The 23,258-nt window shown below is 42.8% G+C and overlaps 1 protein-coding gene across 1 annotated transcript in view; it reads left to right on the top strand.

Annotated features, from left to right (window-relative positions):
• Window positions 1-23,258, top strand: part of TDRD12 (tudor domain containing 12) — a 146,052-nt gene that overhangs the window by 25,135 nt on the left and 97,659 nt on the right. Inside the window, exons 6-12 of the mRNA XM_082271054.1 lie at window positions 2,948-3,033; window positions 3,126-4,092; window positions 13,038-13,068; window positions 15,453-15,518; window positions 18,051-18,108; window positions 21,223-21,327; window positions 22,913-23,101. Of these exons, the coding sequence (XP_082127180.1) occupies window positions 2,948-3,033; window positions 3,126-4,092; window positions 13,038-13,068; window positions 15,453-15,518; window positions 18,051-18,108; window positions 21,223-21,327; window positions 22,913-23,101 (1,502 nt within the window). The remainder of the gene's footprint in view (window positions 1-2,947; window positions 3,034-3,125; window positions 4,093-13,037; window positions 13,069-15,452; window positions 15,519-18,050; window positions 18,109-21,222; window positions 21,328-22,912; window positions 23,102-23,258) is intronic.

Raw genomic sequence — 23,258 nt, 5'->3', positions numbered from 1 at the left:
TTTCAAAATATGGGGGTTGATCTGAAGAGGGCTGTGCACAGGAGATTGAAAGTGCAAGAGAAGTTGCCCCGGCGCTACCTCTAAGTGACACCTTATCACTTTAAAATATATGTGCCATAGTGTGAATGATTGGGAAAACAGTGAATAAAATTAAATATAAATAAATAGTGCACATATAAAATTGAATAATCCTTTTGTGAACAAGGATATTTCTTTGTGACCACTGTGAGAAGGTGCTCGTGTGCAAGTTTCAAATAAATAAATAAGCTGAAAAGATAGTGATGAAATTTTTATTCCAATCAATAAATAGATTAAATGGATTCAGTGCAATAAATAAATTAAATGAATTTAGTGCAATAAAAGACAAATAGTGCCACTGGGTAGTGTGCCAGTGTGAAATTATAATATTGCTTGTAGAAGGTGCCAGTGAGGCAAGTGAAAGAAAGAAAATCCCACTGTGGAAGAAATAATAAATGAAGGTTTCATACACTAGCGTGGCCACTAGATGTCGCAACTCCAATACGACCTGTTTGGTAGTATTTGCTGGATTAGGTGAGCACAGTCATGAGGGTTCCTTTTCCACGGCGAACAAGTATTGCCAGTTGATGTCATGTAACATAAGAAAAGGGGAACCCCATTTGTGCAGTAAAATAAGCGGCAGTAGAAAAAAGCATAGACACACTCACGGTGTAGGCTGATAGCGATCAGTTGCGGTCTCCCGGGAAGCTTCCGCGTTCCACGGTCAGATGCTGTTGAAACCGGAAGTGACGTATGACGCAATGGACCCGCCCTACGTGTTTCGTCAGGGGACGTCTGCTGGAGCGGCCATTATTGCACTGAATCCATTTAATCTATTTATTGATTGGAATAAAAATGTCATCACTATCTTTTCAGCTTATTTATTTATTTGAAACTTGCACACGAGCACCTTCTCACAGTGGTCACAAAGAAATATCCTTGTTCACAAAAGGATTATTCAATTTTATATGTGCACTATTTATTTATATTTAATTTTATTCACTGTTTTCCCAATCATTCACACTATGGCACATATATTTTAAAGTGACAAGGTGTCACTTAGAGGTAGCGCCGGGGCAACTTCTCTTGCACTTTCCATTATCTTAACCCCTCGGGGTTTTGTTGCTGGCAGCTTACACCTGTCTATTATATATTATCTGCACACTTCCATAGCGCTGGTCACCCTTGTCTTTCTATTATGTGCACAGGAGATGCCTTCATAGGAACATGTTCCTATGTTGACAAGTGTTTTTTTTCAGATTAGTATGTTAGTAACCTGTTGAATCCACTGTTGACATGTAGGGGCTTGAGGAGAGAACCAGAATCTTGCTATTCCTTTTCTGGCTAAATAAAGCAGCCTGATCAGTGCAATATAAGTTGGAGGAGGATATTAGTATTCTACTAGCCCACCTAAAATGCAAGTAACCAGGTTTAAGGGCCAGTTCACATTACACTGGTGCATTGGCAGACATCGCAAATAATTTTCACCGCATTGCTGTGCAGATAACTTGCGATGTCTGTGCGATGCAAATTCTGCCATACAATCTGTGTGGCTGAAGTTGCATCGCATTCAGACCAAACTCGTGCAGGACACCTTTTTTTTGTCCGCACCAGAATCAGATAGCATGCCATCTGATTCCTGTCTGAGTTCACAGTTAGCACTGCAATCTGAGAAATGACCTGGGGGTGTCCATAACTTCTTCTATTGACACCTGCAGAGGTTCGCAGGGGGCATTGTGAGCCGTCGGCCATTCAGGTGCGATGCGGAAACCCGCACTGGATTTGCAGGGATTCCCACATCGCACCAGTTTGAACCAGCCCTTAGTCAAGTTGTATGTGATATTTATGATTTAATAACCCTAATAACCTCCTGCCAATACCTTGCTAGTTTGTCATTTTCTATAGCGTGTGAATTTAGTTTCACTGGTGCGATTGACATTTCGACAATATCGGGAAATCCCTCCTAGACCACTTGTACAGCTGTACCGGTGTTCGATATGCACGGTGGAGAATAAATAAGTGTGATCATTTTATGAGCTGCCTTGAATTCAGCTTTAACAATGAGCTCCTATCTGTTCCATGTTGGTCTGTTTACATCTATTAATTATAGCATTGAGTCCCGGTTCACATTTTTGCGATGCGGAAACGCTGCGAATATGCAGTGATCCCACATCGCATCCGCACCTCTGGCAGTTCACACTGCCATATGCGATACGCAGGGGGTGTCGCATATATGCACTATGCGATCCGATTCTGCTGCGGATGAAAAAAAGCCTCATGTGCGTGTTTATTGCGCATGCGGTGCGAATTCAGCCATACAAAGCGTATGGCTGAAATTCGCACCGCACATAAGATCGCATGTAATTTAGGAGCAGTGCGCCTCCGAATTGCATGCGATCTCCGCAATCGCACAAATGTAAACCGGCCCTGAAGGGGCAGATAGAGCACAGCAGGATCAACAAGGTTTTTTGCAGAATACAGTGAACTAATCTCAGTGACTGAGTATGAACAACGTGTAATACACCATTTATTTATCGTTTTTTATGATGTGGGTTTAGTGACACTTTAATGATTTTTTTTTTTTTTTTTGTTAAATGAAGAATAGTTTTTTTTTTTTTTTTTTTTTATCAGTGAAACCATGTGACTGTAAAAGTGCCAGTTTGCGCTTGCCAGCCACGGGAAAACCTCCTCCAGTGATAATCTGCAGGATATGTTAGAGGTTTACTGCTTTCTCCGTCCACCAATTGCACACTGAGGAGGGAAGCAAGGGAATAAAGGTCACGTGACCAGCATATATAGAGGATAAAAAGATTTTTTTTAGTCCGTTCTAATTACATTTGCTTATACTGCTGTTATTATAAGTTATCATACATGTCAAAGGGCGATGTGGGTTTAACGACTCTTTAAATATTTTTCTGTTTCCCTCTAGATTCAACCAAGATCAAGGCTCAATTCTGTTCTGTGAAGGGCGACTGCACAAGTGTTTACCTTTATGTTACTTCTCATGACTCTGTGGTAAGTGGAATTTGTAATGACCCATAAAATTTTACCGTCTAAACTGACTTACTAGGTTGTGAATATTAATATACCTATGTTTTCCTCTCAAGCTCTGTGTCAATGATGAGCTAGTGACCAAAAAGTTTGCTTCTTCTTACAAAGACAATTCTGCTGATGACAAGGTGAATGGAAATGCAATAATTCCCATGGTCAATAGTACACAGTCAACAGGACAAGAGAATGGACCCATGGTCAAAGAGCTACAGTCACCAGGACACCAGAATGGATCTATGTTCAAAGAGCTACATCCACCAGGACACCAGAATGGATCTATGTTCAAAGAGCTACAGCCACCAGGACACCAGAATGCACCCATAATGAAAAAGCTACAGTCACCAGGACACCAGAATGCATCTATGGACAAAGAGCTACAGCCACCAGGGCACCAGAATGCATCCATGGTCAAAGAGCTACAGCCACCAAGACACCAGAATGCATCCATGGTCAAAGAGCTACAGTCACCAGAGCTCCAGAATGCATCCATGATCAAAGAGCTACAGTCACCAGGGCACCAGAATGCATCCATGGTCAAAGAGCTAAAGTCACCAGGACACCAGAATGCATCCATGGTCAAAGAGCTAAAGTCACCAGGACACCAGAACGGATCCATGGTCAAAGAGCTACAGTCACCAGGACACCAGAATGCACCCATGTTTAAAGAGCTAAAGTCACCAGGACACCAGAATGCATCCACTATCAAACTGTTGCAGTCACCAGGACACCAGAACGGATCCATGGTCAAAGAGCTGCAGTCACCAGTACACCAAAAAGCACCCATGGTCAAAAAACTGCATTCACCAGGACACCAGAATGGATCTATGGTCAAAGAGCTGCAGTCACCGGTACACCACACTGGATCTGAGGTCAAAGAGCTACAGCCACCAAGATACCAGAATGGAGGTCAACTTGTTTCCCAGAGGAAAGAAGAAGCCCAAGTTCCAACAAAATCGCCCAAAATTGCATCACAGCCAATCCTATGGTCAGCATTGAGATCTTTGAATGAAGGACATAATACAGGTAAGGCAGAACAGATTTCTGTTTCTCACCTTGATGTAACACTGCAGAGCTTTATGTTTAAAGTGGTTGCAAACACTCACATATATCCATTGAAGCGACTAGCATCAGATGATGCAAAGAAATAAAACCAATCCTCCTACATAAGTTGTCAGAAAAGGTGGGATATAGGGCAGCGCTAGGTAAAGTCGACACTCCTGGAATCATAAGTTCATAGTTTGATGCAAGAGGAACCCGTACAAAGCAGGCACATGTCTTGAGGTGCAAATCAGTAGCGTTCCATTAGAGATGCAAACTCTTTAATTGCCTAAAGGATGGTTTAAAACACAAGAGGTGAAGTATATACAGGCTTATCTGATAACGTAAGACGCCCAGTGGGAGGTTTCCTTTAAGATGTGGCAGCAGCTAGAGATGCACCGAAAATGGTGTTATCAGCATTTGGCTGATAAAAGGTGCCAATAATAGCACAGAAAACCCACGAGATTTTGCTGCAAATTTGCAGCGAATGCGTGGCGATTTTGCACCAAGTTTACTGTGCTTAGGATGTGTTTTTCATAGGTCATGTGACTCAAAAACTGCATCAAAAATAACACGGGTGCATTAATGATGCATTCTTGCTTTGTTTTCAGTGCATTTCAATAGTGAGGTGCGTTTTTTTTAACTGACCATAAATCTTTTTAAAAAGATTTTTAACACCACAACTGAAGCGCAGCGAACCAGTGTGAAGTCACAAATAATTTAAAGGGATACATTTTTCTTGAGCTTTTCTTGCGATAAATAATGGCCGACCATAAATTCATATTAATTTACATTGATTATATTTAAAAAATGTAAAATCTGACCACTTTTATTGCTGTCACAAGCAATGTAAACATCCCTTGTGACAGTAATATGCAGTGACAGGTGCTCTTTATGGAGGCATCTGGGGTCTAAAAGACCCCAAACCCCTCCACTGCACTTTAAAGTATTCAAAATGCCGAAATCTGCATTTTTGAATACTGAAATTTTTTGTAAACCTTGGCCAATGGCAGCCGAGTAAACCGGAAGTGACATTGTGACGTTGCTTCCGGGTTACATGATCGGAGACCCGATTGAAGCTGAATCCGGCTTTGTTTGGGACTCCCTGGACGTGCTGGCTTGTTGCTTGGGTCTCCCGGTGGGACGGGGGAGACCTGGGCAGAGCCACGGGAGGGGGGGACGTCCTTTTCTGCTCGCTGGGATAATGGCCGAGCGGCTGCTGAGCCGCATTGGCTATTATCTCCTGAAAGCAGACTGTCGGCTCTAAAAAAAAAAAAAACAGTACCGGGTTGATGCCTGCAGCTGCATATCATTCCAGTACAGCCTTTTTCTGCAAGCCAATGTAAAGGTACAGTGGGAGGGGGTCACCTCCTCCCTCCACTTTCCGGTGGTTTTTGGGCTCATCTGGCTCATTGGCCTAAGAACCAATCAGGCGGTGGCAATGGCTGGTCAGAGATGAGCAGAGGAAAGATGGCCTCCGCTCATGTCTGTTGCCTAGGAGGCTCGAAGTAACGTCATGACGTCACTTCCGGTTCACGGCTGATGTAAACAAGGCCATTTATGTATTTTTTTTTTTTTAAGTATAAGATTTTTTTTTTTTTTTTGATGTTTTTTTTTTTCATTGTAGAGGAGAGATGTGGGGTCTTATTGACCCCCCACATCTCTCCATGAAGTGGACCTATCATGCTTTATTGTTGTGAGAAGAGATGTTTTTTTACATTTCTTGTGATCGCAATAAAAGTGATGAAAAAAAAATGTAACATTTTTTTGTTATTCTTTACACAGATGTTCCAGAAAGGGCTACTGCTGAGATCAGGTTTGTCAGTTATTTGTAAAAGTTTAAATTTGAAGTGACCTCTGTCTTTGCATAGAAAGAGAGGATTATTTGTAAAAAAAAAATGAACTAACATATTAATCAGAAATTAATATTCCAGTTAGATTACAGTGCTATGTGAGTATGAATCTTTTTTTTGTGCTCCCGTAAGTGTAGAAGTAGAACTGCAAGCAAAACTTTTTTTTTTTTTTTTTTTTTTTTCATTTTATATTAATAGATTGAAGGAGGGTCATAACTCCTGTCAGTTGAGTGTGTGTGTGTGTGTTTTTTTTTTTTTTTTGCCATCTTTGTCCAATTGAGGAGCTGTAACCACTTGCCGACTGCCACCCGACTATATACGGCGGCGGTCAGCCCCTCCCAGGCAAAGTGACGTACCGGTACGTCACTAGCCTGGGGGCGAGCGCGCGCCGCCGGTAGCCCGCTCCCGCCCCCGCTCGTACCCGTCGAAGCCGGCGCGTGTGACCGGCGGACCCGATGTCCGCCGGTCACTCGCGATCGTCGGGTAGAGAGGGAGAAAGGCAGGCGGCTAATGTAAACCAAGCCGCCTGTCACTCTCCCGTGTAAAAGCACCGATCACTCGGTCCTGCTATGTAGGACCATTGATCTGTGCTATTACACCACTAGCCACATCCAATGACAGTTAGAAACACGAGTCTTTCTTTCTTGTTGATGCGGTATGTAAATCTAAGGTTAGTGCTCTGGGGGAAGTGATTATTTAATTTTTTTTCACATTGATTGGTTCTACCAGTGAATTTCACTGATTAACCACTTAAGGACCGCCCGCCGCCTATATACTGCGGCAGGGCGGCCCTTCTGCGCAAACCGACGTGGGTATACGTCGGTCGCGTGCCTGCAGCTAGGGGGCAAGCGCACGCTGCCGCCGGCACGCTCCCACCCCATTCGGCAGCGGGGACTCCGATGCACGGGGCAGGCAGCTCCAATTGCCACCTGACAGCCGCGATCGCTCCCCGCTGAGAGACGGACGGGAAGCTGTTGTAAACACATCTGACCGTCCTTCTCCCTGGAATGATCACAGAGCGCCTGTGATCCTTCTATATAGGAACACAGGTCTCTATGATCATTTCACAAGCCACGCCCCCATACAGTTAGAAACACGGCCCTAGGTACACATTTAACCCTTTGATCACCCACAGTGTTAACCCCTTCCCTGACAGTGTCATTATTACAGTAACAGTGCATATTTTTAGCACTGATTACTGTAGTAATGTCACTGGTCCTCCCAAAAGTGTCAAAAATGTCAGTTAGGGGTCCGATCTGTCCCCCGCAATGTTGCAGTCCCGCTAAAAATCGCAGATCGCCGCCATTACTAGTAAAAAAAAACAATAAAAATGACCTAAATCTTTCCCGTAGTTAGTAGACGCGATAACTTTTGCTCAAACCAATCAAAATACACTTATTGCGATTTTTTTTTTATTTTTTTTTTTACCAAAAATATGTAGCAGAAAACAAATTGGCCTAAAATGTTAAAAAAAAAATTTGATTTTGACATTTTTTTTGTGGGAATGTTATATAGCAGAAAGGGAAAAATATTGTTGTTTTTTTTCCAGAATTTTTGCTTTTCTTTGATTATAGCGCAAAAATAAAAATCGCACAGATGATCAAATACCACCAAAAGAAAGCTCTGTTTGTGGGAAAAAAAGGACATCAATTTCATTTGGGTACAGCGTCGCACGACCGCGCGATTGTCCATTAAAGTAATGCAGTGCGCAATCCCTTGGGGCCCTCCAGGCCACCAGAACTAATCTCCCACAAGAATTTCCCTCTATTACGTTTTTGGGGACAACTCAAAATGTGAGATTTTCTTTTACTTTCACTTTTAAGGGTAAATGGGACAAATAATGTAAATCTCCCTAACACAGGGGTACAGACAGCAATACAGACTAACGGGGGTGCTAATCCCTCTCCACTCTATCCTAAACTAAAAAAAAAAAAAAGTTTTGCCTTTTAGTTATACTTTAAGAAATACAGTGGATCCGGAAAGTATTTGCAGCGCTTCACTTTTTTCACATTTTGTTATGTTACAGCCTTAATAGGAAAGGGGGGGGGGGTGGGTCTTTAAATGAGACACCTGGTACATACAGATCAAGCATCTCTATCCCTATATATTGGGTAAATGAGAAAGAAGTTGGGGCTTTGAATAAGGCATGCAGCTGAGAAAATGGTGTAATTCAATGAGAATGTATTGATAGTTTGATAAGCATAAACATGACATCTTACAGAAAGAAGAATGAAGTTAATATGATCTGATAGACCACTTGATGAGGACTGTCTTCACTGTGTTCCATGGTATATCTTTTGCACCCTTCTCCTGACTGATACCTTTTAACAATGAGATCCCTCTGATGCTTTGGAAGCTCTCTGCAGACCATGGCTTTTATTGTGGGATGTGATTAAGAAAATGTCAGGAAAGACCTACTAGAACAGCTGAACTTTTTTGGGGGTTAATCAGAGGCACTTTAAATGATGGTAGGTGTGTACTGACTCCTATTTAACATGAGTTTGAATGTGATTTCTTAATTCTGAAAACAGTTACATCCCCATTTATAAGAGGGTGTTCACAATTATGCAACCACATTCTTTTAGTTTTTCAATTTACACCCCCCCCCCCCCCAAAAAAAAAAGATTTCAGTTTGTTTTTCAATTGAGTTGTACAGTTTATAGGTCACATTTAAGTTGGAAAAAGTTCTGAAATTACTTATCTTTGCCTCATTTTTTTTACATCATAGAAACCTGACATTTGAACAGGGGTGTGTAGACTTTTTATCCACTGTACTTAAAGCGGAGTTCCACCCTAAAAATTAACTTTGCAACGTCCGTTAGCTTAAAAAAACCTGAAAAAGAATTGTATAATTCAAAAAAATTTTTTTGTTTCACTTACCTTCTTTTTAATGAAAATAAACTTGTCTTCCTTCCACTTCCTCCCTCTGTGGCCACGGCCCCCAACGTCACTTCCTCCTTTGCATTGACTCCTGGGAGATGAGCATCATCAATCCCAGGAGTCAATGCACCTGCATCAATGTCACTCGTCACTTCCGGTTCGGGCGCACGTCATTCCCTGCTGAACAGCTTCTGGGCATGCACAGATCCAGCTGCGGGATGACGCGCCTGCCCCCGGAACTGGCGAGCAGGGCATTCTGGGACTCCGACATCACGGAAGAGGACACGAAGAGAGACGATCCAGCTTCAGCTGCCCACACTGGAGATGGCAGCGCTGGACAAGACATTTTCAAGGTAAGTTTTTCTTCTTACAGGTAAGTTAAACGGGACAGTTTAGAGGCTACCGTTGCTTAAATGCACTAGCCCTGACTGTGCTAGGGGTATTTTTATCTAAAAAAAAAAAAAAAAAACTATTTTGCCTGGAACTCTGCTTTAATGAGATCTGATGCCCGTGGCCACTTAGGATTATTTACATCCAAGGTCACGAGTACTTTCTCTCCTGGAGCAGTACAGCCCTATAGAGGTCTATGGGGCTTGTCTGGCTGTGTCTCTTGGCCAGCAGGGTGTGGAAATCTTGTATTAGTAAGTGGGCAAAGGGGAAGGGACCTCTTAAGCTCTTTGCGCCTAAAGTACGCAAATCTGCCACTTCTGGGGGGGGTGGGCCTTGATGCAGAAAAGCCGCATATTTGCTTATCAAAGATGTGCCGAAAGTGCTGCCCTGCGCGCTCCCAGAACAGTTACCGATGCCTAACCGCTCCCGGTATATGCGATTGGGAGCTTTCCAATCATCATGTTCACATGATCGTATACCCTGCCCAGCATCAGAAACCCTGTAAAGGGCTGGAAGATGCTGGTGAAAAGGGGTTAAATAGGAGCTCCAGTCTCCTGTGTAAAAAAATTATTCAGCAGCTACAAAAACTGTAGTTGATGACTTTTAATAAACAGCCATTCACCTGTCCCACTATCCAGCGCCATCCTTACCTAACAAAATCAAAAATAACAGACCCATTTCTTTTCTAGAGGCATTCCATTTGTTTTTTATGAGTCTCAAGTATAGAACTGTTAAAAAATATATATATTTCTGATCAAATTCTTTTTACTATTAACATCTCTACAGGGGTCTCAGCGTAGAGAAGACATGTCCCCTGGTCAAAGAAGTGCAGGTGCAGGATCCATTAGCTATGCCGACCACGGAAGGATTTTCTGTTCAGTCCCCCTGGCCTGCATTGTGTAATGTAGGCCGTGCAAGAAGGATGTCTACTGGTAGGATTTAGCTATTGCTTTTATTATTTTTAAATGCAGATTCCTACCTGTTTCTGTTGTAAAGATACTAAGCATTGACCTTAGCAGTGCCATTGCTGATTTTTCAAAAAATGTGTCAAGTGGAAGATTGTGTAATTAACAACTTAAGCCCCGGAGGATTTGGCTGCTAAACGACCAGGGGGTATTTTGCGATTCGGCACTGCGTGACTTTAACGGACAATTGCGCGGTTGTGCAACGCTGTACCTAAACGAATTTGGCGTCCTTTTTTTTTCCCACAAACAGAGCTTTCTTTTGGTGGTATTTGATCACCTGTGCGATTTTTTGATCATGCGCTATAAACAAAAAAAGAGCGTCAATTTTGCAAAAATAACAATATTTTTCACATTTTTTTATATGAAATTCCCCCCCAAAAAAATGTATAAATCAAAATTTTTTAACATTTTCAGCCAATTTGTTTTATGCTACCTATGTTTGGTAAAAAAAAGCGTATTTTGATTGGTTTGCGCAAAAGTTATCGCGTTTACTAACAAAGGGAAAGATTTTTGTCATTTTTGTTGTTTTTTTTTTTAACGCGTAATGGCGGCGATCTGCGATTTTTTTTTTTTTTTTGCGGTACTGCGACATTGGGGCGGACAGATTGGACCCTTGACTGACATTTCTGACACTTTTGGGGTTACCAGTGACATTTCTACAGTAATCAGTGCTATACATATGCACTGTTACTGTAAAAATACACTGGTAGTGAAGAGGTTAACTTTATTTGGGAGGGAGGGGCTGTGTGTGTCCCTAGGGGCGTGCTTTCTACTGTGATTGGCTGTGGCTTGAGCTGTAAGGACACTGATCAATGGATCTACATAGTAGATCCGTGTGATCAGTGTCTTTACACCGAGGAGAATGACAGGCAGCTTGTGTACACAAGCTGCCTGACTTTCTCCCTCTCCCCCGCCGATCGCAGAGTGGCCGGCGGACATCGAGTCCGCCGGTCACACGCGCGGGGGGTCCGTGACCACGCGGGAGCGGGAGCACGCCTCCGGGGGCGCACGCTCGCTCCCTAGACCCTCACAAGCAAGCGACGTAGACCTACGTCAGTTTGCCTGTGAGGGGCTGACCGCTGACGTAGATAGTCGTGCGGCGGTCGGCAAGTGGTTAAAGCCCGACTCCGTCCAAAAGAAAATTGGCCACTCTGGTATACAAATGTGGGACAAATAAAAAAACAAATGTAAATAAATGGATACAATTATTAAGCACATATTATTCCATATGTACCACATGTAACATAGTGAATAATGTATGTAAAAAGTCCATGTAATGGTGAAAGTCACTCTTCAGTGCACCAGTAAAAATCATTCCTCCCAATAATTGAAATTTTGCGTTGTCTTAAAAAGTTCTTCATAGGTGAACAGACAGTGCCCAATCCACCTCGCCGCATATATGGGGATACCAGAATTAGGATGTATGAGAAGTCAATAAATGCTTAAAATGAATGCCGGGCTGAAGTCAAAGTATCGGTATTGACAGCCGCCACTTCTCCAGACTACAAACATTACAGCGAGCTGATGCCCGTAGACAAGGAAAAAAGAGAGCACCAGGCTCGCGTATAAAATCATTTTGACGAACTTTGAAGATGGTTAAATACACTTGCAAATGTATGAGAAGCAATGGACATCCACAGAACTTGGGTTCCCAGAATTCCAATAGTGGCTGCACATACGTGGTGATGTCACGGTTTCTGGCTCCGCCCTATACATTTAGTCAAATGTGGCGTCATAAGGGGCAAAACCTTGTTACCCATGCATTTGGGCTGTGCCCTCACTCTACGCGTGAACTGCTTGTTTTGCCTAGGGTGAGCAAAAAGCGTATACTCAACAGATCCTTTAATCCACTGCGCTCCCCCATGGTCCACCAGTGGACTGTTCCTGGTCTATGGAGCCTGCTCTGGGTGTTATGACGTCTGGAACAGTCCATTATTCAAGACTTCTGAAGCGCAGGGGTGCTGGACCAGCTTTATGCTGGGAGGATGAGGTAGGTATATCTCTGCTCTCCTCTCCCCTTGAAAAAAAAAAAAAAAGGAATTTTCTCTGTCACTACAAACATGGAAGTGCAAAGTTGTCTAAATTGTCTTTGTGCGCTGCAGCATTAACAGTACCCCTCACTGGAAACACCTAAACTCAATCCTTTGGAGGGATGCTTACATAGATTTTTCTATATGGGTAAGTGTGATGGTCAGATGCCAACAAACTTTTGGCCATATAGTATGATCAGCATACAGACATCTAAAGAATGCGATTTCTTTAGAATATTTCTTAGAACTGAACAGTGGGCCTCTCTGTTGCACAACTTCAGGCAAAAAAAGTTTTTCCCCATGCAGTGGGGCTGTGTCTGCACTGCGCGGGTTAACTACCTGTTCTTTCACTTCCTCTGAGGGATACAGGAGGTCTTAAAGCAGAACTCCAGGCAGAAATGTTATACATATTTGAACATTTAAATAATCAGCTGGTCTTACAGTGCGCAGTACTCTTACTTGTCAGATATCCAGCCTTTTTTGTTCAGCAAAGAGCCCGCTGTCCCCTTCATATCCTGTTCACAAGGCCGGGGGCTGATGTGCCCTCTAATTGCTCAGCCACCAGTCTTGTACAATCCTCTGTAGATTTTAGTAGAGGCAAGGGATAGGTAATGACGCTGCTTCTCACTGCGATGGGTAGACCCAGGAGACTTGGACTCTCCCGGTCTGATCCACCTACTGTGCTGTGTCATTGGATGCTCTGGCCACTGTACTCCTAGTCTGGCTTTGCCCAAAATAATTCAAATATGTGTGACCGGATTATTTTATCAAAGTTCAGAAACCTTGGAAGTAACATTATTTGTCTTTTCCAGAAATCGAGGAAGAATCCATCGCCAGAATCCGGTATGAAGTTGTCTGATTGGTTTTGAAAGTAGCAGAATGTATGCAGTCAGTATGTAGTATTCCCCATATGTGCAAGGGAGGTAGAGGGAATGTAGGGCCTGATTTAAATAGAGGACTTTATGAGGACAGACTATAACCAAAATACTTAAATTAAGCAAATAATTCCGCTACAGGTGAGTGAGTCTCTAGTTAATCCCCACACACACTAGTCCGGTGCTAGCCCAGCTCACGTGCCATATATCATAAGGAAATAATTTGCAACGGCTGTGCTTCTAAAAATCCTTTTATTGAAGCATCCTATGACAAGTGGTTGACAGATGGAGCAAGGGACAAAGAGGTAGACGTGTTTCGTGCAAATGTTAGCCATTACCTATTGAAGCTATATACAAAGACCAGGAAGGATCACTGCTCCAGATGAACCAAGAAGCCTAATGATATTATAGGGGCCCGCCCCGGCTCGCCACCGCAGACAATCAATACAGAAGAAATGGCTGCACTCGAAGTAACATCAAGGTTCTGGTTTATTAGCCAAACATCCCAGTGTGGCAAACAATGCAGGTAGACACGTTTCACACACTAGCAAGTGTGCTTAATCATATCCTAGGATATATCAGACAAGTAACTCTTACAAAAATATACGTTGAGTGCTTCCTAAGGTGAATAAATATATGCAAATTAGGCACATAAATAAATATATAAATATTTCATAAAACCATCACATCCAAAAATTAATTCACTGTTTCCAACATGATTCTATATATAAAGTGCATAGGTGTCAACATCCGAAATAAATTGTGCCAACTATTTAAATATAAAGTGCGCCTATATTGACGAATTCTTATATCTGTGCAAAATTTGCAATCAAGTAAATAATATTCAGAAAAAAAAAGTGCTCAGTGCTTTGAAATAAATACAAGTGAAAACATGAATATGTGCATAAAATGTCCATAAATGGTGACACTTTTCAGAAAAAAGTCCTTCAAAAGTGGCTGGTAGATTATTGTGCAGCATTGAATTTCGCGTCCAGGGTTACTTACATAGGGTAGCTCAGATAAACTTGTCACCCAGGGAATATCTGACAGCTATCTTCCCTTCTATATGTGCTAGTTTGGTCATGTATGACCTTATTTCGTTCAGTACAACATTTCTCATTCAAATATATACTTATTAATGTGTCATGTTTCTGTCTGAGTTTATGAATCGTGTGTGGATTTAGGTTTTGAATTGGACAGAGCTCTCTGAATGCCTTTTATGATCCCCATTAGTTCTTGGTGCACTTTATGGCATGGTCATAGTTTTACGATAGGCTTGGACAGCATAAACAGACATCCTCCTAAGACTCAATTAGCTGTTTACAGCTCTGCACAGGCCTAGGCGCTGGTTTCTGATGTCTCTGAGTGGAGAATGGCTCTTTTGAAGTGTAAAACCTACGCATTCCATGAATTGGAGGGAGGGGGTAATCACTGTGGCAGTGTGTAATGTATGTGTAGTACACCCCTCACATTTTTGTAAATAATTTTATATCCAGGGTTCGTACGGTCATGAAAAACCTGGAAAAGTCATGGAATTTTAAAATGGCAATTTCCAGGCCTGGAAAAGTTTTGGAAAATTAATTTAACCCTCAAAGTTTTGGAAAAGTCATGGAAATTGGTTTCACAATCACTGTATATTAAAATATTCAGAAAAGAGAGAAAGGCGCCACTCAGTGGGGAGATGACACTAGGGGAGAACCAATCAGGGGACTCAGTCAGATCGAGGCAGCAGTGAAGCACATACCTCACTGGAGGGCTGCACTAACGTGATGATGCGGGGGGGGGGGGCGGTAACCGGTTTCGGAGCCCCTGATTCGTGCTTCCCTGTTGTTATCTCCTGGCTGCTGGCCAGCCTCAGGGACGGAAACACCGTGGACCCGGTAGGACGCCGAGCTATGAAGATAGATGCTTACCTCCATGTAAGTTTATATGTGTCAATAAAATTATTTACATCTGCTACACTGAGTGGCGCCTTTCTCTCTTTTCTGCCTGTTCGTGGGACTGTTGCTTCGGCCTAACAAAGAGCTGCCCTCTGTAAGCGCCGCATTTGTGCATCTGTGCCATCCATACCAGTCTGGCTGTACCTTATCCATCATGACTGTACTCTATATTTTAGTAAAAATATGCTGGGTGTAACATGGATTTTCTTCTTATTTAACATGTATACATAGACATTTCATGAAACATTAGGTCATGAATATTTACTTGGAAGTCGTGGGAAAGTCATGGAATTTTATTGGTAAAAATGTGTATGAACCCTGTATATCTTTTCATGTGACAACATTGTAGAAACGACACTTTGCTACAATGAAAAGTAGTGAGTGTACAGCTTATTTAATTTTTTTTTTTTAGAACACTGAGTGGGAACATATCAGCCTCTGCTCCCGACAACCTGAGTCAGGCACAACATTTTACCAAGTAAGTCCTTCACTAGAAGACTTTACATATTTTGATATCCTTAAATGTTTTTCCAAACAATATACACTGCTCAAAAAAATTAAAGGAACACTTTAACCACTTGCCGACCGCCGCACGACAATTTACTGCGGCAGTCAGCCCCGTACAGGCAAAGTGATGTAGTACTACGTCGCTCGCCTACGAGCCTCTAGGGGGCGAGCGCTGCGCTCCCGCTCGTTCCCTGACATGTCCGCGAGTGACCGGTGGTTCCAATGTCCACCGGTCACCCGCGATCTCCTGGTGCAGAGGGAGAAAGGCAGGCGGCTAATGTAAACAAAGCCGCCTGTCATTCTCCCTGATCTAACTGCAAAGATCATACGATCCTGCTATGTAGGATCGTATATCTCTGTGGTTACATCACTAGCCACGCCCCTTTACAGTTAGAATCACGCCCCTAGGGACACACTTAACCCCTTGATCACTAATAAAGTTAACCCTTAACCTGCCAGTGTCATTTTTACAGTAACAGTGCATATGTATAGCACTGATTACTGCAGTAATGTCACTGGTACCCCCAAAAGTGTCAAAAATGTCAGTCAAGGGTCCGATCTGTCCGCCGCAATGTCGCAGTACCACAAAAAAAATCGCAGATCGCCGCCATTAATCGTTAAAAAAAAAAAAAAACCACCAAAAATGACAAATCTTTCCCTTTGTTAGTAAACGCGATAACTTTTGCGCAAGCCAATCAAAATACGCTTTTTGCGATTTTTTTTTTTTTTTTTTTTTTTTTTTTTTTTTTTTTTTTTTTTTACCAAACATATGTAGCATAAAACAAATTGGCCGAAAATGTTAAAAAATTTTGATTTTTTTTACATTTTTTTTTGGGGGGGGGGGGGAAATTTCATATATAAAAAAGTGAAAATAGTTATTTTTGCAAAATTTACGCTCTTTTTTTTGTTTTATAGCGCATGATCAAAAAATCGCACAGGTGATCAAATACCACCAAAAGAAAGCTCTGTTTGTGGGAAAAAAAGGACATTAAATTCGTTTAGGTACAGCGTCGCACGACCGCGCAATTGTCCGTTAAATTCACGCAGTAAAAAATTGCAAAAAAAACCCTGGTCAGGAAGGGGGTAAAATCTTTCAGGGCTTAAGTGGTTAACCACTTGCGGACCGCCGCACGACTATTTACTGTGGCAGTCAGCCCCGTACAGGCAAAGTGACGTAGTACTACGTCGCTCGCCTACGAGCCTCTAGGGGGTGAGCGCTCCCGCCCCTGCTTGTTCCCTGACATGTCCGCGTGAGTGACCGGCCAATGTCCGCCGGTCACCCGCGATCTCCCGGTGCAGAGGGAGAAAGGCAGGCGGCTAATGTAAACAAAGCCGCCTGTCATTCTCCCTGATCTAACTGCAAAGATCATACGATCCTGCTATGTAGGATCGTATATCTCTTTGGTTACATCACTAGCCACGCCCCTTTACAGTTAGAATCACGCCCCTAGGGACACACTTAACCCCTTGATCACTAATAAAGTTAACCCCTTCCCTGCCAGTGTCATTTTTACAGTAACTGTGCATATGTATAGCACTGATTACTGTAGTAATGTCACTGGTACCCCCAAAAGTGTCAAAAATGTCAGTCAAGGGTCCGATCTGTCCGCCGCAATGTCGCGGTCCTGCAAAAAAAAATTGCAGATCGCCGCCATTACTTGTTAAAAAAAAAAAAAAACAATAAAAATGACAATCTTTCCCGTAGTTAGTAAACGCAATAACTTTTGCGCAAACCAATAAAAATACGCTTATTGCGATTTTTTTTTTTCTTACCAAACATATGTAGCAGAAAACAAATTGGCCTAAAATGTTAAATTTTGATTTTTAAATTTTTTTTTTGGGGAATTTCTTATAAAAAAATAGGAAAAATATTGTTATTTTTTCAAAATTGTCGCTCTTTTTTTGTTTATAGCGCACAGGTGATCAAATACCACCAAAAGACAGCTCTATTTGTGGGAAAAAAAAGGACGTCAAATTTGTTTAGGTACATCGTCGCACGACCGGACAATTTAATTGTCCGTTAAATTCACGCAGTGCCGAATCGCAAAATAGGCCCTGGTCAGGAAGGGGGTAAAATCTTCCGGGGCTTAAGTGGTTAAGACCAGTTCCAGCAGTGAAAAAAGCGTCTTGATTAAAAACCAATTTAAGAAAAATTATGCTAGCAAAAGGAAAAACAATCCATTTTACTAGGACACTAGCACAGGTATGCTGGTAGGTGGGGTTTTCCTGGGCTGGCCTATAGTTTTTTTTGTTTGCTAGTGTCCTCCTGTAGGCGGAAGTATAACCTAAAGATATGACTTGTGTCCCTCAAAGGAAAAAGAGGATTTTTTTTTGATAGGGTAGAATATTAATTACTATCCCATCGATGGTCCAACTGTTGGTGGGTTACACATGGGGACGTTTCCATATTTTCTATATTTGTTTTCCCTACGGTACCCCCTTTAATGTATGCAAATTAGGTTGCAAGCTAGTAACAGCAGTTTACATTTAATTTTCATTTTAGGTTACTTCAGTTCTTAAATCCGAATCCAGGACAGCTATTAGAAGAAGAGGATGACGAGGTGTGTTTGTCTTTACTGTCCTTACTTATAATGTAAATCATGGATGCTCACACTACTGCATGCTTTCACCCTCTCATCGATTTTCTTAAAGCCCAACTCCAGGAATTACTGTGTTAATTGCTTGTTATGTCTAGGGGATTGCAGAAGAGGTAGTTTCACTTGCCTGATTCTGTGCTTCGGCCAACGATCCCCCACGCCGCCCAGTGCTTCGGGTGGTGGGCAAAACCTTGGCCTCGTCATTTAAAATACAGGGGCATTAACCCCCTTACAGAACAGCTGCGGGGGGCGGTCACAACACTGGAGGGAGCCTGTTGGAGAGAGAATTAAGGTAATTATTTACACCTTAATCCTTCACCCTAGACGTAACAATAAATTACCTTTCAGTGCAGGGGAGCCCCACTGCAAGGGTGGATTTAAAAAGTTCCTGGAGTTGGTCTTTAAAAGTTAATTTTGTTATTCTATGTAATGTTTATTTTAGAAGCTATTGTAAACTCTTTGTTCTTTTTCCCATTTTACAACTCTCTAGCAGTGCCTAGCTAGCAGCTGTGATAACTTGGTATAAAAATCCAGTTTTACTTTCACTTTGGATGGAATTAATTTTTTTACTGGCTTACCTCAATCTACAAAAGTTCCATTGTTCATTGAAGGATACAGCTTAATTTCTTACAGATGGGTTTGCCTCCACCTTCAGGAGCAGGGCACTAGTGCAACTTAAACTAAAATCACACTTAAAGGTGACCCTCTGGTGTGGTGGCCAAACCCCTCATCTGCAAACCAGGATTCAGTTTTTCCTAGCGTCTTAGGAGTATGGACAAGGCTCGCAGTCTACACTCCAATTCATCCCAAAGATGTTCTGTCAGGTTGAGGTCAGAACTCTGTGCAGGCCAGTCATGTTCCTCCACCCTAAACTTGCTCATCCATGTCTTTATGGATTTTGTTTTGTGCACTGGTCCAAATCATTTGGTGGAGGGGCGATTATGATTTGGGGGTTGTGTTTCAGGGGTTGGACTTGGCCCCTTAGTTACAGTGAAGGGAACTCTTAAGGAGTGAGCATACCAAGACATTTTAGACAATTTCATGCTCCCAGCTTTGTGGGAACAGTTTGGGGATGGCCCCTTCCTGTTCCAAGAGGACTGTGCACCGTTGCACAAAGCAAGGTCCATAAGGACATGGATGAGTGCGTTTTAGGGGAGTCATGACCTCAACCCGATAGAACGGCTTTGGGATGAATTGGAGCAGAGACTGCGAGCCAGGCATTCCCTTCCAACACCAGTGCCTGACCTCACAAATGCGCTCCCAGAAGAATGGTCAATCATTCCCATAGACACACTCCTAAACCTTGTGGGCAGCCTTCTCAGAAGAGTTGAAGCTGTTATAGCTGCAAAGGGTGGGTCACCTAAATATTGAACCCTACGGACTAAGACTGGAATGCCATAGAGTTCATGTGCACTGTAAAGGCCGGTGTCCCAATAATTTTGGTAATGTAGGATCAGTGGTGTTTCACTGCTAGAGATTTCTGCATGGAGAACTACAAATCCCAGGTTGACTCTCCTGTCCATGATTATATTCCTCTGTGGTGAGGGGTGTAATGGGTTTGTACTGTAAGTATTCCCTGGCCCCTGGGTACTTTCTCCTTTTACCCATATTTTTCTTATTTCCAGTGTGAGTTTTGACTGTTGCTGTCTACAGTATGCACAGCTACTGTTAGATGGGATCGCAAATGGAATGGGGTTCTTTTTGGTAAACTGGTCAGATCTTGAAAACTGGTTGACCTTACAGTGCAACCAAAGTGAAACTACCTTGTGGGGCCTCCGGGTACCTATGATAACCATTTCCATAAATCCTTGTGGAGCCCCTAATTCTAGGCCCCTTATCTTTCAACCAATTTCCCCCCTGTCAACCCCAATTCATAAGTAAGCCATGGCCCCTGGTAAGTAATACTGTTATGTTGCATGTTGTCAAAGAAACACTCTGGGTTGCAGAATTCAATTTGTGGTTTAAAGAATTGTGTAAATCTGATGGTTTTGGTTAAAGTAGAAGAGTAGTTCCAGTCTGTAAAAATTAATTCAAAGTCAGCAGCTACAAATGCTGTAGCTTCTGTGTTTTAATATAAGGACACTTACCTGTCCAGGGATCCTGCGATGTCGGCACCCCTAGCCAATTCCTCAATTGGCTTTGGGTGCAATCGCCGTCATCTGTAGTAAGGGAAACAGGAAGTAAAGCCTTGTGGCTTCATAGCCTGTTTCCTTCTGCGCATGCGCGAGTCACGCTGCGTTTTCTGAATGGTCCCGCCTTCTGTGTGTCCCAGAAGGCAGCAGGGTAAGGAGGAGGGTTTGGAAATTATGTAGATTGCCGTGCAGCGATCTTATCAAAGTGGAAGTAGGTACCTGTTAAAACCAGGTACCCGCTTTCCCCCATCCCCCTCCCCCCTAAAAAAAAGTGGCAATTGTGGCAGCGTTGGGTGCAAACAAGCAGAGCTTCCTCTTTTGGGTGGAGCTCTGCATTAATGGCGCTTTTCCACTGCATGGAACCGAACGGTTCGGCTCGCTTTTGTGCTTTTCCACTGCTGGTACCGCATGGTACGGTGTTGGAATGGTTCGGTACGGCGGTGCTTTTCCACTACATGGAACCGAACGGTACGGCTCGCTTAAACAGTACCACCTCAGTTGTGGTTCCAACAGGGCCGTACCGGTACCATATCCTTTGAATGCAGTTTTGACTGTTTGTCACTACTAGCCACTGATTGGGCAGAGAATCATTGTTATCCCACCCACTTTCTTTAGTACTACTTAGTGGAAAAGCAAACCATACCAAACCGTACCGAACCGTTCCAATGCAGTGGAAAACCAAACCGGCCCGAGTAGAGCCGAGCCGGTACTTGCAGTGGAAAAGTGCCATTAGTTAGTCATCGCAAGACTAGAGGGGCTTAAAAGTCCTGAGCCAGCAGAAGTAAACCCCCGTAGGGGGCAAATACAATCTTTTATAGGTAAACTTGAACATTTTCTGATGATTGTAGCATTTAGGGTAAACAATAAATGAGGTGATGCATGTACCAGTAGTTGGAACGGTTTGAATATATGATTCTAACATGTTTATCTTTATTTGATGTCTTAGCAGCCAAAGGCTGTTAGAAAATTTCAGGAAGCAGTGTTTGTCAGCCAAACCTTAACAGCCTATCAAACCTTGGAATCTGCTCTTCTTTGTTCTGGAATCAAAAGGGTAAGGCTATTGTAAATGGATGCATAACTGTGTCTATGTAATAATGTGTGGCCATTCCTGAATGAGCTCTTTAAGGTTTAGGCCTCATGCACACTACTGCTATTAAACTCACGTTTTTTTTTTTTTTTGTTTTTGTGCCATTTGAATTCCCCTAATGTTATCCTATGTGTCCAAGCACAATAGGACGTTTTTAGCAGTTTAGTAGCAGGGAAGTTTAGAGGTATTATTCTGAGCTCCCTAAAATCACGTTCAGGGGAGGGAATTTTGACCACAAAACACGCTGAACGCTGTCAAACGCACCCAAATGCGTGGCGCGTTTAGCACTTCCGCGTTTATTTTAATGGCCAGAATAATTTCAAATTCTGGCTAATGAAATAAACGCCAAACACTGCTAAACCGTTAAATTCATCTCTTCATTCCCGTTTTGCTTAGATTTGGGAATTGTGGGCAGCATCGTTGTGTTTCTGCCCACATTCTGAAACCCCTAGGTGTGAACAGAGCCTTAGCCCAACACTCTTTAACCACTTCAGCCCCGGAAGGATTTGCCCTCTTAATGTGACCAGGCCCTATTTTGCGATTCGGCACTGCGTTACTTTAACGGACAATTGCGTGGTCGTGCGACACTGTACCCAAGCAAATTTTACGTCCTTTTTTTCCCACAAATAGATCTTTCTTTTGGTGGTATTTGATCACCTGTGCAATTTTTATTTTTTGCGCCATAAACAAAGAGCGACAATTTGGGGGAAAAAAAACAATATTTTTCACATTCTGCTATATGACCTTCAAAAATTAAAAATTAACATTTTAGGCCAATTTGTTTTCTGGTACATATTTTTGGTTAAAAAAATCGCAAAAAGCTTATTTTGATTGGTTTGCGCAAAAGTTATTGCGTCTACTAACTACAGGAAAGATTTATGTCATTTATTTTTTTTTACTAGTAATGGCGGCGATCTGTGATTGTTTTTTTTTTTTTTTTGCCGGACTGCGACATTGCGGCGGACAGATCGGACCCCTAACTGACATTTTAGACACTTTTGGGGGGACCCCAAAATATGCACTGTTACTGTAATGCCATTTGCAGGGAAGGAGTTAATACTGCTGGTGATCAAAGGGGATAAATGTAAGCCTAGGGGAGTGATCCCAACTGTGGGGGGGTTGGCTTGTGAGATGACCATGGAGACATGCGATCCTATATAGCGGGATCACATAGTCTCTGTGATTATCCCAGGTAGAAGGACGGACTGCTCTGTTTACATCAGAAGACCGTCCTTCTCTGTGAGCGGGGAGAGAGTACCGGTGTCAGGCAGCAATTGGAACTGCCTGACACACGCACTGGCTTCCCGGCTGACGAGCGGGGGCGGGAGCATGCGGACGAGCGGGGGCGGGAGCATGTACGGCGGTTTGCCTGTGGGAGCCAGCCTGCTGCAGTACATTTGTGGCGGCTGGTCGGAAAGCGGGTAATGTGGGGCAGAATTGTAGGAAAAAAAGAAAAAAAGTTGATCACATAACCAGCACAGGTAGAGACACCCCGTGTAGAATCTTGCAAAGAGCATGCAACTATATTAGACTTGTATTTTTTTTCCAGAGGTTGATGGCGACTGGCTACAGCGGACCCAACTTGACAGAATCATACTGCTGGGCTCCGATCGCTGAAGGATCTGACACAATTGTCATCACTCCTGGTTACTCAAACCCCATGTATTATATTCCGCCTCTTCTGACTTACCTTAACTGTGCATCAGCGGTTTACAAAGTGCTGCCAGCAAAACATGGGGTAAGAATGTGTTTTTCTAGCTTTCGCAGTCTCCTCCTGCAGACATATACTGCAGATTTTGTAAGTTTGACCACTTACAAACAAATTAAGTGTCTAATTTTTATCATAAGTGTATTTTAAAGATGGATAGAGACAGAATATCAACCAAAAATCCAGA

The sequence above is a fragment of the Pelophylax lessonae genome (genome assembly GCF_965119305.1).
Source record: "Pelophylax lessonae genome assembly, chromosome: 10".
Lineage (NCBI taxonomy): Eukaryota > Metazoa > Chordata > Amphibia > Anura > Ranidae > Pelophylax > Pelophylax lessonae.
This window is presented reverse-complemented; position numbering and strand designations above follow the sequence as displayed.